General features: G+C 48.9%; 1 protein-coding gene across 1 annotated transcript; it reads left to right on the top strand.

The window, feature by feature from the left end:
* The first annotated feature begins 8,367 nt into the window (after positions 1–8,367).
* On the top strand, positions 8,368–10,056 carry LOC140065261 (maternal B9.10 protein-like). The gene is made up of 4 exons (XM_072112859.1): positions 8,368–8,540; positions 9,178–9,312; positions 9,406–9,661; positions 9,916–10,056. Exons 1-4 carry the CDS (start codon positions 8,368–8,370, stop codon positions 10,054–10,056), a joined length of 705 nt encoding a protein of 234 aa, XP_071968960.1.
* Positions 10,057–15,220: the final 5,164 nt, after the last annotated feature.

Here is a 15,220-nt window from a genome sequence, read left to right as displayed (position 1 = left end):
GACCTCCTCAGCAGCACCCAGGTGTGTGACACCCTGCACCCAGTGACCTCCTCAGCAGCACCCAGGTGTGTGACACTCAGCACCCAGTGACCTCCTCAGCAGGGGCTTCTCCTGGAGGGGATCCCCCAGTGCTGGTCTCCTGCTGCACCCCTGTAATTCTGCACAGTATCCCCCTCAGATACTGTGCAGAATTACATGGAGGACACTTGTTTGTAGTATCTGCAAAATTCTGCAAACTTGTGCAAACTTCTCTTGCTCTTGCTTTGAGCTCAGGTTTTGCAGAATATTTTGTAAATAGAAAGTGATGAAGTGTAAATAGTCTGCAGCTCCTGTCTGTAATGTATCTCATGTATCTAGTATATGTTCTAGTGTCTGGCTGAGCTCTGCTGCTAGAAATGAGCTCTTCTGCAAAGGGGCTCAGTGCTTTCTTCTCAGATAACACTACCTTCGAGCTGGAGTGTTTTTGCGCCCGTTTTTGCGCCTAAATGCAAAAGTCGCCCGTGATGAATATCATTAGGCGCAGCAAAACATCTGGAATTGAACGATAGATGAGGGAAAGGTGGTTATTTTAGCTGCGCGGCTAATTTGACGTTTAATCGCAAAAATGGCGCAAAAACGGTGCGCCTAAACGAAAAGGCGCAAAAACAACAGAAAAAACAAGTGATAAATGTGGCCCATTGGGTGCTATCCTTAACTCTCACCAGTCAGAGTCCAATGGATATACAGCAAAGAAAACGGCAGCACTCCAAAAATGTGAAAAAACAAACTTGGTGTTTATTCCACCTCCCGCAACGTTTCGGCTGTATTCAGCCTTTGTCAAGATAGATAGATAGATAGATAGATAGATAGATAGATAGATAGATAGGAGATAGATAGATAGATAGATAGATAGATAGATAGATAGATAGATAGGAGATAGATAGATAGATAGATAGATAGATAGATAGATAGGAGATAGATAGATAGATAGATAGATAGATAGGAGATAGATAGATAGATAGATAGATAGATAGATAGATAGGAGATAGATAGATAGATAGATAGATATTAGATGGATGGATCTGGGGGACTATACATCTTTGTATTGAAAAACCTAAAGAATGTTGAAGCAGCCAAACAATGTATCATCTTATTCCCCCAAGTATCTGGCGGATTCTTCGGCTGCTGCTTCATCACTTTGTACATTTTGGATATTGATGTGGACGGGTCCGGCCTTTCCACTAACATCAGACGCTCCAAACTATTTCTATTCTTTTATGTGGACATTTATACATTTCATATCTATTTATATATTTATCCATCTACAGACACTTATTATGTCCCATTGTTACCCCCTACTATTATATCTCCATCCATCTATATATCTCCATCCATCCATCTATCTATATATATCTCCATCCATCTATATATCTCCATCCATCTATATATCTATATATCTCCATCCATCCATCCATCTATATATCTCCATCCATCCATCCATCCATCCATCCATCTATATATATATATCTCCATCCATCTATATACCTCCATCCATCTGTATATCTCCATCCATCCATCTATATATCTCCATCCATCCATCTATATATCTCCATCCATCTATATATATATATCTCCATCCATCCATCCATCCATCCATCCATCTATATACCTCCATCCATCCATCTATATATATATCTCCATCCATCTATATATCTATATATATCTCCATCCATCTATCTATATATCTATATATATCTCCATCCATCTATCTATATATCTCTCATATCCATCTATCTGTATATATATCTATATCTCCATCCATCCATCTATACATCTATATATCTCCATCCATCTATCTGTATATTTCTCCATCTTTCTGTTTCTTTCCTGTCTACAGTTTTTTTTACTTTCTACCAATTTAGATGGAAATAGAAAACCCCATGGAAGGAAGGAAAGTGATGCCAGGAACCCCTCCCCTCCCCCTGATACTGACCTTGTATATGGAGGATATTTTGGTTTGGGGTCGGGGACACTGGGGGTTTGGGTTGGGACGTCTGTGCCTTGTGTTATGTAATTAACCCTTTATTGACGTCTATGAGACACAATGATACCTGTCACCTATGTAGCACAATGCGGGTGTAACCCATCACCTTGTGTGTAGCGTCACCTCCCCCAGCACCCGCCACATGTTACCAGGACACATCCACAAACCAAAGCAGCCGGGATGTAGACGCAGTGACCCGGTACCGACAGAACACAAACCGCTCACCAACTACCTACCAGATGTATCTACATCTCATGTTATCTCCAGTCTATTATTAGATCTTATATTTCCATCGATCTCTCTCCGCTCACTATACAGGTCTATGTGGCGGATTATCCGGATACACATCTTCTATCCGCTCTCCATGTGATTGTTCCGGGCATCTACATATGAAGTGTCCGGGGTCTCCGGGGGATGTGCCGGGGTCTTCTCCTGCTGCTGGACGTGTCATATACTACACTACAGAGGATGATGGGATTACACCCGCATTGTTCTACATAGGAGACATCTATACATTGTGTATCATTCAGCTTTAACGAGATAAGGGAGAGACATACTGTACCCAATACGGCCAGCTTCCATTACACGCAACTGCGACACGCATTCAAAGCCCAATTCGGCTCCTTCAGCCTGACAGTGAAATTCTCCAAACTAGAGACTCTGATGAGTACCCCAGACCTCCCTAAGCCACTCACTCAGTGCTATGCTCTCCTACAAGAGCAAAAGTCCAGACCGTTTGATAGAGCCTGTGAACGCTGGAGTCAGGATATCCCTGACCTGTCAGATGATGACTGGAGGGAGGTCGAACTGTCCTACTTCACATCTGTAGTGAGTGCGAGGGACTTCCTGATCCAATCTAAATTCCTCCATAGAGTATACTTCACCCCTGCTAGACTATTCCGCATGGGAGCAATGCCTAATGATCTTTGCTTTCGCTGTCAGGCTGAAGTCGGATCCTTCCTGCATTGTGTCTGGTCCTGCCCTAGGGTCCATGTCTTCTGGTCCGAAGTGCTGGAGTTCCTAAATGTACACTTTGATTTCCCACGCTTACTATCTCCCTCTGTGTGTCTCCTCGGCATCATAAATGAAGTTGTCAATGGCCACTATGACAAAATTTTCTTTAGGTTTGTCCTATACTACGCCCGAAAAGTGGTGGTGATGACCTGGAAGGACCAGGAGCCCCCTCCATTAAAAAGATGGATACTACTCATTAATAGTGTCATTCCCCACTACCGGTCCCTGTATACCAACAGGAAGTGTCCCCAGAAGTTTGACCGCATCTGGTCCAGATGGTGCGCGACTCCCCATACAGCCTTATAATCACATGTGACATATACTCCTCTCCATGATGAAGGAGACTGAGCGTGCTGGTATGTGTGTGTGTGTGTGTGTGACTGATTGTCTACGTGTCAATAGTTATTTGTGTTGTATCAAGATGTCTGGCTGCAGTATCCTGCTGTTATCTACTATGTAATATCCCTCAGGTAGTTTTGAAACGCAGTAAGAACCTGACTGTTACCATGGCTGTTGTATAATAATCCTGTATTGGGGGGAAGGAAATATGTGACAGACAATCTTGATTTCTGGTTTTGTTTATTATGTTTGTATAAAAATTCAAAAACTGCAAAAATAAATACTTTTAAAAAAATACATTGTGTATCATAGATAATTCTATAAGGTCCATTATATAATCACATTCACCCCCCGGAGGAGACAAGATTATTACTCAGGTCTTTATGTCTCTCATTATCAGTGACCGGGATGTATCTGGATGGAGAGATATAATATATAATATGTACCGAGAGATAATATCCAATAGTGAGACGCGTCCTGCAGGAGGAGGGACATGGGGGCAGGAGATCATTTCATAGATAGATAGATAGATAGGAGATAGATAGATAGATAGATAGATAGATAGATAGATAGATAGATAGATAGATAGGAGATAGATGGGAGATAGATAGAAGATATGTGATATATAGGAGATAGATAGGAGATAGATAGATAGATAGGAGATAGATAGATAGATAGATAGATAGATAGATAGATAGATAGGAGATAGATAGATAGATAGATAGATAGATAGATAGATAGGAGATAGATAGATAGATAGATAGATAGATAGATAGATAGATAGATAGGAGATAGATAGATAGATAGATAGATAGATAGATAGGAGATAGATAGATAGGAGATAGATAGATAGGAGATAGATAGATAGATAGATAGATAGGAGATAGATAGATAGATAGATAGATAGATAGGAGATAGATAGATAGGAGATAGATGGATAGATAGATAGATAGATAGATAGATAGATAGGAGATAGATAGATAGATAGATAGATAGATAGATAGGAGATAGATAGATAGATAGGAGATGGAGATGGTTAGATAGAAGATCCATCCTGCTGCGGGAAGAGGAGACCACAATGGACACAGCCGCACAAGATGTCATTGCCACAGACTGGGACACGTGTGACACCAGGGACTGATATCAATATAGATTCTTAGATATGAGATAGACAGGAAATATATATAATAGATACATTGTATCCGCTGCCCCCCCCCCCTGCTCCTTCTTAGGAGACTGTTCACACTGAGTGACACCAGAGAGACACCAGGGAAATGAATAGATGGACGGGGAAGGTTTTGTATATGGGGGAATGAATCTACACGTTGTCACTTTTCTAAGTTGTTTTGCTCCTATTTCTCGTATTATTCCATTGGATCCTTTGGATCATGTCCTGGATAGCGGCCGCCGGTCCTGGAGCCGCTTCTCTCCGATTTTTGATAGATATGATGTAGATAGATATTAGTTAGATATAGGATAATACAGTATATAGCAGACAGGTGAGTCTCCAGTCCTGGGGGGGAGGGGGGCAGGGGTTGTGGGGACCCTGTAGGGTGGGATATTGTGGGCGGGGCATGTGGTCAGCGAATAGACATGTGATATGTAAATGAGATGACACCGTCTAGGCCCCGCCCTCTGCCCCCTGCCCTGATATAAGCCGGCTCCTGCCTCCCTCCTCCCTCACTCCTGGTGAAGACCCTGCACAGCGCACACCTACCTCCACCATCACCTGTAAGGTAAGTGACCCCCAGGCACCTCAGGTCTCACTGCAGACCATGGAAGGTTCTCTACAGGTTTTATCTATTTCTTATACTTTACTTTCTTACTTTTGGAGCTTTAGCTTTTCCCTTATTTGTCTGTAATGAGGATCTTTCCTTCTTCTCTCACATCCATCATCATCTCATCATCATCTTATCTCTGCTTTCCTCTATTTTACTTTCTTACATGTGATTTATATTATAAGTTGTAAGTAAATGAATCTCATCTCCATCTCTATGGGGGTCATTTATCATTTCTTTTTCCCTTGTGGTTTGTGTTTTTGCCCCTTTTTGCTGTGTATTGGCTGTTTTGCGCCTATTTTGTGCTTTTTTTTGGAATGTTACCCCTCAGTTCGCCGCGTGTTGTTGTGTTCCATTTGTTATTACTTTGCGCCCGATTTATAGATGTTTCCACCTGTTTATTATACTCCTGCGCCTACATGGCCGCAAATAATTGGGCAATGACTCGCCAGTCCTGACCACGTTTAGGAAAGGCAATGGAGGGATTTGTGCAACAAATTGCATCTTTTTTCAAATTTGGCCCAATAAGGCTAAAAAAAACTGCATTTCACAAAGAGCCAAAACGACAAAGACAAATGAGGTGCAAAAAATAGACTGACAACTAATGACCCCCAATCTCCTATCTTTCCATATATCCATCTATCCCTACATCTCATATGGAAGGGGAACAACATTTTTATGTTCCTTTTTATTTCTATTTGGGTTTCTTAATTTCATTCATTTAAATTTTATAATCTGTACATCTCATCTCTCTCCATCCATTATCTCTCTCCTATCTATCTATCTATCTATCTATCTATCTATCTATCTCCTATCTATCTATCTATCTATCTATCTATCTATCTATCTATCTCCTATCTATCTATCTATCTCCTATCTATCTATCTATCTATTTATCTATTTATCTCATCTATATCTGTCTCTCTGTATCTCAGTCTTGGTGCGGCTCTAGTATCGGGCCTGGGCTCTCGCTCTAGTATCGGGCCTGGGCTCTCGCTCTAGTATCGGGCCTGGGCTCTCGCTCTACTATCGGGGTTTGGGCTCTCGCTCTACTATCGGGGTTTGGGCTCTCACTCTACTATTGGGTTTGGGCTCTCGCACTACTATTGGGTTTGAACTCTCGCACTACTATTGGGTTTGGGCTCTCGCTCTACTATTGGGTTTGAACTCTCGCTCTAGTATCGGGCCTGGGCTCTCGCTCTACTATTGGGGTTGGGCTCTCGCTCTACTATTGGGTTTGAACTCTCGCTCTAGTATCGGGCCTGGGCTCTCGCTCTACTACTGGGGTTGGGCTCTCGCTCTACTATTGGGGTTGGGCTCTCGCTCTACTATTGGGGTTGGGCTCTCGCTCTACTATTGGGGTTGGGCTCTCGCTCTACTATTGGGGTTGGGCTCTCGCTCTACTATTGGGGTTGGGCTCTCGCTCTACTATTGGGGTTGGGCTCTCGCTCTACTATTGGGGTTGGGCTCTCGCTCTACTATTGGGGTTGGGCTCTCGCTCTACTATTGGGGTTGGGCTCTCGCTCTACTATTGGGGTTGGGCTCTCGCTCTACTATTGGGGTTTGGGCTCTCGCTCTACTATTGGGGTTGGGTTCTCGCTCTACTATTGGGGTTGGGCTCTTGCTCTAGTATCGTCCTGGGCTCTCGCTCTAGTATCGGGCCTGGGCTCTCGCTCTACTATTGGGTTTGAACTCTCGCACTACTATTGGGTTTGGGCTCTCGCTCTACTATTGGGTTTGAACTCTCGCTCTAGTATCGGGCCTGGGCTCTCGCTCTACTATTGGGGTTGGGCTCTCGCTCTACTATTGGGTTTGAACTCTCGCTCTAGTATCGGGCCTGGGCTCTCGCTCTACTACTGGGGTTGGGCTCTCGCTCTACTATTGGGGTTGGGCTCTCGCTCTACTATTGGGGTTGGGCTCTCGCTCTACTATTGGGTTTGAACTCTCGCTCTAGTATCGGGCCTGGGCTCTCGCTCTACTATTGGGGTTGGGCTCTCGCTCTACTATTGGGTTTGAACTCTCGCTCTAGTATCGGGCCTGGGCTCTCGCTCTACTACTGGGGTTGGGCTCTCGCTCTACTATTGGGGTTGGGCTCTCGCTCTACTATTGGGGTTGGGCTCTCGCTCTACTATTGGGGTTGGGCTCTCGCTCTACTATTGGGGTTGGGCTCTCGCTCTACTATTGGGGTTGGGCTCTCGCTCTACTATTGGGGTTGGGCTCTCGCTCTACTATTGGGGTTGGGCTCTCGCTCTACTATTGGGGTTGGGCTCTCGCTCTACTATTGGGGTTGGGCTCTCGCTCTACTATTGGGTTGGGCTCTCGCTCTACTATTGGGGTTTGGGCTCTCGCTCTACTATTGGGGTTGGGTTCTCGCTCTACTATTGGGGTTGGGCTCTCGCTCTAGTATCAGGCCTGGGCTCTCGCTCTACTATTGGGGTTGGGCTCTCGCTCTACTATTGGGTTTGAACTCTCGCTCTAGTATCGGGCCTGGGCTCTCACTCTACTATCGGGGTTTGGGCTCTCGCACTACTATTGGGTTTGAACTCTCGCACTACTATTGGGTTTGGGCTCTCGCTCTACTATTGGGTTTGAACTCTCGCTCTAGTATCGGGCCTGGGCTCTCGCTCTACTATTGGGGTTGGGCTCTCGCTCTACTATTGGGTTTGAACTCTCGCTCTAGTATCGGGCCTGGGCTCTCGCTCTACTACTGGGGTTGGGCTCTCGCTCTACTATTGGGGTTGGGCTCTCGCTCTACTATTGGGGTTGGGCTCTCGCTCTACTATTGGGGTTGGGCTCTCGCTCTACTATTGGGGTTGGGCTCTCGCTCTACTATTGGGGTTGGGCTCTCGCTCTACTATTGGGGTTGGGCTCTCGCTCTACTATTGGGGTTGGGCTCTCGCTCTACTATTGGGGTTTGGGCTCTCGCTCTACTATTGGGGTTGGGTTCTCGCTCTACTATTGGGGTTGGGCTCTCGCTCTACTATTGGGGTTGGGCTCTCGCTCTCTGGCTGTCTATTTCTCTTTGTATAGAGGAGCTCGGGGTCTTTCCTGTATCCGGTCTTGTTGCTGCTCTTCCCATATCTCCTCCATCTTTCTAACTCCCCCACCCCCCCCCCACTATCTTATAGAGATTTATTTTTCTTACTAAAAGTTGACCTGTTCTTGTTTCCTCCCATAGATATAATGGCCTCATATACATTCGTCCCCCTGGAGATGAGAGAGGAGCTGATGGCCGGGGTTGGTTATATTAAGACTCTGGCCAACAGATTCCAAAAACTGGACCCAATGAAGATCAATATATTCGGAGACAAGGTCTTAGAAATACTTTCCAAAAAATACACTGGACACTGGTACCCGGAGAAGCCAATGAGAGGTCAGGCCTACAGGTAACGCACTGCTCTGATATGTGGTAACATCATTCCAGAATTGATCCATCAGAATCTCCCATTTAGATCAGTTATCAAAATTCCTAAATCAGTAATTTGCCTAAAAGTTTCCCTCACTTGCTCATTGAATAAATGGAATAATTCCCGGTATATGAGCAGCAGCGTCCAGGAAAATACTACAAATGGTTTTCTGACTGATCTCTGACAATGTCATCCTGCTCCATAGTCGCTTCTAGAGAATTTCCTACATTGGGTTTTGGCATTTTCAAAAATTCTCCAATGTTTTTATATTGTTCCATTATAATTCTTTTTAGTAATCCCAGTTTTGTCTACTGGACATAATTCGAAAAATTCCAACATTGATCCATCAGCTTCTCACATAAATGACTCCATTGTTCTATTGGGAGATGTTTTATATCCATGTCCAGGTGTAGAATATTTCTGTATTTCAGCATTTTGCCATTTATTTTCCTCATTACTTTGTATGTCCATAAATTTCCCACCATCACATCTTTCGATAACTCCATATAGATGTATCCGGATATCTAGAAAACCCATCATGGATCCTCATCTCTAGACGACCTCATGCAGGTCCATCAGGATCTTCTCTCTAACGTGTAATATTTGCCTATTTCAGGTGTATCCGGGTGAACAGACATGACCGGGAGGAGACCATCCTGGAGGCCTGTGCCCATAGTGGCCTCAGCTACCAGGACCTGGCCCTCCCCAAGGAGATGACCCTGTGGATCGATCCCTATGAGGTCTCCTGCCGGTGAGTTGTCCCTCCTCCTGTAATACTCAGTAGGGCTGGTGGTGGATGTTTCCGGTACCAATGACCGTGTCTCACATTTCTTTCTATGTACAGATTGGGTGAGGATAATTATCCTTATACAGTAGCGAGCTTCCACCCAAAGAAGCCGCGTCTTCCCGATCGAGCAGGAGAGGAGAAGGTGTCATCTGGACCCGGTCCTGTCACTTCCTCCACCCCACCACCAGAAGATGGCGGCGCCACAGTCCCATCATCACCGAGTCTGAGTGGGGAAGACAGCGGTATAGAGGATGGGACTACTACCCCCACCAGACCAGGGAGCCGCAATGTGGACGACCCAGTCCCTATACCGGTGAGGAATGATTAACCTGACACTTGTAGCTGAGGGGTGATGACGCCCCGGGGGAGGTGGGGTATGGGGTGATGACGCTGTGGGGGTGCAGGGTGATGACGATCTCGGGGGTGCAGGGTGATGACGATCTCGGGGGGGGGGGGGGGGGGTGCGGGGTGATGACGCTGTGGGGGTGCAGGGTGATGACGATCTCGGGGGTTACAGCGAGATGAGTTCCTATGATTGATGTTGTTTCTTTTATTCTGTCTCCTCAGGCCCCCCGAGCTGTCTTCAGGACCGCGGCCCCCCTCTGGATCCCCGGGTGGAGGGCCCCACAGTTCTATCAAAATTCCCCTGAAGACCATCGGCAAGGATTCTGGGCACAGGAGGTGTGGGTAGCAGATCCTCTTGGCTGATAATTATTTAGGGTGGTTCCGGGCGGGGGGTGTATATATATATTATAGAGATGATTTTATTTATTTTTTTCGTAAAGAAGCTAAAAAACTGTAAACTTTTATATTGTAATAAACATCTGGAGATAAATCGGCTGCTATGTCTTTAATGAAGGTGAGACCACACCCCCTCCTATACATACACAAGGGGGCGCTGTGGTCAGTGGGTCTGGGGAGACCACACCCCCTCATATACATACACAAGGGGGCGCTGTGGTCACTGGATCTGAGGAGACCACACCCCCTCATATACATACACAAGGGGGCGCTGTGGTCAGTGGGTTTGGGGAGACCACACCCCCTCATATACATACACAAGGGGGCGCTGTGGTCAGTGGGTCTTTGGAGACCACACCCCCTCATATACATAAACAAGGGGGAGCTGTGGTCAGTGGGTCTGGGGAGACCACACCCCCTCATATACATACACAAGGGGGCGCTGTGGTCAGTGGATCTGAGGAGACCACACCCCCTCATATACATACACAAGGGGGCGCTGTGGTCAGTGGGTCTTTGAAGACCACACCCCCTCATATACATACACAAGGGGCGCTGTGGTCAGTGGGTCTTTGGAGACCACACCCCCTCATATACATACACAAGGGGGCGCTGTGGTCAGTGGGTCTGGGGAGACCACACCCCCTCATATACATACACAAGGGAGTGCTGTGGTCAGTGGGTCTGAGGAGACCACACCCCTCATATACATACACAAGGGGGCGCTGTGGTCAGTGGGTCTGGGGAGACCACACCCCCTCATATACATACACAAGGGGGCACTGGGGTCATTGGGCCTTTGGAGACCACACCCCCTCATATACATACACAAGGGGGCGCTGTGGTCAGTGGATCTGAGGAGACCACACCCCCTCATATACATACACAAGGGGGCGCTGTGGTCAGTGGGTCTTTGAAGACCACACCCCCTCATATACATACACAAGGGGCGCTGTGGTCTGTGGGTCTTTGGAGACCACACCCCCTCATATACATACACAAGGGGGCGCTGTGGTCAGTGGGTCTGGGGAGACCACACCCCCTCATATACATACACAAGGGAGTGCTGTGGTCAGTGGGTCTGAGGAGACCACACCCCTCATATACATACACAAGGGGGCGCTGTGGTCAGTGGGTCTGGGGAGACCACACCCCCTCATATACATACACAAGGGGGCACTGGGGTCATTCGGCCTTTGGAGACCACACCCCCTCATATACATACACAAGGGGGCGCTGTGGTCAGTGGATCTGAGGAGACCACACCCCCTCATATACATACACAAGGGGGCGCTGTGGTCAGTGGGTCTTTGAAGACCACACCCCCTCATATACATACACAAGGGGCGCTGTGGTCAGTGGGTCTTTGGAGACCACACCCCCTCATTTACATACACAAGGGGGCGCTGTGGTCAGTGGGTCTGGGGAGACAACACCCCCTCATATACATACACAAGGGAGTGCTGTGGTCAGTGGGTCTGAGGAGACCACACCCCTCATATACATACACAAGGGGGCGCTGTGGTCAGTGGGTCTGGGGAGACCACACCCCCTCATATACATACACAAGGGGGCACTGGGGTCATTGGGCCTTTGGAGACCACACCCCCTCATATACATACACAAGGGGGCGCTGTGGTCAGTGGATCTGAGGAGACCACACCCCCTCATATACATACACAAGGGGGCGCTGTGGTCAGTGGGTCTTTGAAGACCACACCCCCTCATATACATACACAAGGGGCGCTGTGGTCTGTGGGTCTTTGGAGACCACACCCCCTCATATACATACACAAGGGGGCGCTGTGGTCAGTGGGTCTGGGGATACCACACCCCCTCATATACATACACAAGGGAGTGCTGTGGTCAGTGGGTCTGAGGAGACCACACCCCTCATATACATACACAAGGGGGCGCTGTGGTCAGTGGGTCTGGGGAGACCACACCCCCTCATATACATACACAAGGGGGCACTGGGGTCATTCGGCCTTTGGAGACCACACCCCCTCATATACATACACAAGGGGGCGCTGTGGTCAGTGGATCTGAGGAGACCACACCCCCTCATATACATACACAAGGGGGCGCTGTGGTCAGTGGGTCTTTGAAGACCACACCCCCTCATATACATACACAAGGGGCGCTGTGGTCAGTGGGTCTTTGGAGACCACACCCCCTCATTTACATACACAAGGGGGCGCTGTGGTCAGTGGGTCTGGGGAGACAACACCCCCTCATATACATACACAAGGGAGTGCTGTGGTCAGTGGGTCTGAGGAGACCACACCCCTCATATACATACACAAGGGGGCGCTGTGGTCAGTGGGTCTGGGGAGACCACACCCCCTCATATACATACACAAGGGGGCACTAGGGTCATTGGGCCTTTGGAGACCACACCCCCTCATATACATACACAAGGGGGCGCTGTGGTCAGTGGATCTGAGGAGACCACACCCCCTCATATACATACACAAGGGGGCGCTGTGGTCAGTGGGTCTTTGAAGACCACACCCCCTCATATACATACACAAGGGGCGCTGTGGTCAGTGGGTCTTTGGAGACCACACCCCCTCATATACATACACAAGGGGGCGCTGTGGTCAGTGGGTCTGGGGAGACCACACCCCCTCATATACATACACAAGGGAGTGCTGTGGTCAGTGGGTCTGAGGAGACCACACCCCTCATATACATACACAAGGGGGCGCTGTGGTCAGTGGGTCTGGGGAGACCACACCCCCTCATATACATACACAAGGGGGCACTGGGGTCATTGGGCCTTTGGAGACCACACCCCCTCATATACATACACAAGGGGGCGCTGTGGTCAGTGGGTCTGGGGAGACCACACCCCCTCATATTCATACACAAGGGGGCGCTGTGGTCAGTGGGCCTGAGGAGACCACACCCCCTCATATTCATACACAAGGGGGCGCTGTGGTCAGTGGGTCTGGGGAGACCACACCCCTCATATACATTCACAAGGGGGCGCTGTGGTCAGTGGGTCTGGGGAGACCACACCCCTCATATACATACACAAGGGGGCGCTGTGGTCAGTGGGTCTGGGGAGACCACACCCCCTCATATACATACACAAGGGGGCGCTGTGGTCAGTAGGTCTAGAGAGACCACACCCCCTTATATACATACACAAGGGGGCGCTGTGCTCAGTGGGTCTGGAGAGTCCACCTACCCTCATATACATACACATGGGGGCGCTGTGGTCAGTGGGTCTTTGGAGACCACATCCCCTCATACACATACACAAGGGGGCGCTGTGGTCAGTGGGTCTGGGGGAGACCACACCCCCTCATATACATACACAAGGGGGCGCTGTGGTCAGTGGGTATGGGGAGACCACACCCCCTCATATTCATACACAAGGGGGCGCTGTGGTCAGTGGGTCTGAGGAGACCACACCCCTCATATACATAAACAAGGGGGCGCTGTGGTCAGAGGTTCTGGGGAGACCACACCCCCTCATATACATACACAAGGGGGCACTGGGGTCATTGGGTCTTTTTAGACCACACCCCCTCATATACATACACAAGGGGGCGCTGTGGTCAGTGGGTCTGGGGAGACCACACCCCCTCATATTCATACACAAGGGGGCGCTGTGGTCAGTGGGTCTGAGGAGACCACACCCCCTCATATTCATACACAAGGGGGCGCTGTGGTCAGTGGGTCTGGGGAGACCACACCCCTCATATACATTCACAAGGGGGCGCTGTGGTCAGTGGGTCTGGGGAGACCACACCCCTCATATACATTCACAAGGGGGCGCTGTGGTCAGTGGGTCTGGGGAGACCACACCCCCTCATATACATACACAAGGGGGCGCTGTGGTCAGTAGGTCTAGAGAGACCACACCCCCTTATATACATACACAAGGGGGCGCTGTGCTCAGTGGGTCTGGAGAGTCCACCCCCCCTCATATACATACACATGGGGGCGCTGTGGTCAGTGGGTCTTTGGAGACCACACCCCCTCATATACATACACAAGGGGGCGCTGTGGTCAGTGGGTCTGGGGAGACCACACCCCCTCATATACATACACAAGGGGGCGCTGTGGTCAGTGGGTCTGGGGGGACCACACCCCCTCATATACATACACAAGGGGGCGCTGTGGTCAGTGGGTCTTGGGAGACCACACCCCCTCATATACATACACAAGGGGGCGCTGTGGTCAGTGGGTCTGGGGGGACCACACCCCCTCATATACATACACAAGGGACCGCTATGGTCAGTGTGTCTGGGGAGACCACACCCCTCATATACATAAACAAGGGGGCGCTGTGGTCAGTGGGTCTGGGGAGACCACACCCCCTCATATACATACACAAGGGGGCACTGGGGTCATTGGGTCTGAGGAGACCACACCCCCTCATATACATACACAAGGGGGCGCTGTGATCAGTGGGTCTGGGGAGACCACACCCCCTTATATACATACACAAGGGGGCGCTGTGGTCAGTGGGTCTGAGGAGACCACACCCCTCATATACATAAACAAGGGGGTGCTGTGATCAGTGGGTCTGGGGAGATCACGGTTGGGGGGTGGGGGGGGTTATAGCCACAACTGAGGGAGAAGCTCCTCCTGCAATTTAGGACCTGCCACCAGGAACATGTGACCACAGGTCCTAAAACACATTACAATGCAGTAATTCAGATGAGATCTAGAGGGCGCTGTTCCTCCGCCTTACACATATACATAACATATGCCTAGAGCAGGATCGGGCATTGTGCAGCCGCAGGTCACATCCGGCACAGGGAGTATTCGGCACTATTGTTGTGGGTGGTCACGCGGGGACATTGGTGGCAGGACATGAGCTGGTGCTGTACAGCAGTAGTGATCGCGGCTTGTGTGCAGTAATACACTCCCTGCTCTGCCACTAGGGGCAGCACCGCTCCCAGCGCAGGCAACGTGAGGACGGCACCACCCGCCAGCGCTGGGCGTCCTAATGCTACATGAGGGGGTGACATTAAAAAACAAAGAGGGCATTATAAGAGGGGGCAGTATAAATGAGGGCACAAGGAGATGGGGCATTATATATGGGGGCATAATAAGAGGGGTATGATGAAGGGGGGCACCAGGTATTACATCTGAAAACATTCCACTTTCT

The sequence above is a fragment of the Engystomops pustulosus genome, chromosome 6 (assembly GCF_040894005.1).
Source record: "Engystomops pustulosus chromosome 6, aEngPut4.maternal, whole genome shotgun sequence".
Classification (NCBI taxonomy): domain Eukaryota; kingdom Metazoa; phylum Chordata; class Amphibia; order Anura; family Leptodactylidae; genus Engystomops; species Engystomops pustulosus.
The sequence above is the reverse complement of the archived record's forward strand: the minus strand, read 5'-3'. Positions and strand labels throughout refer to the sequence as shown.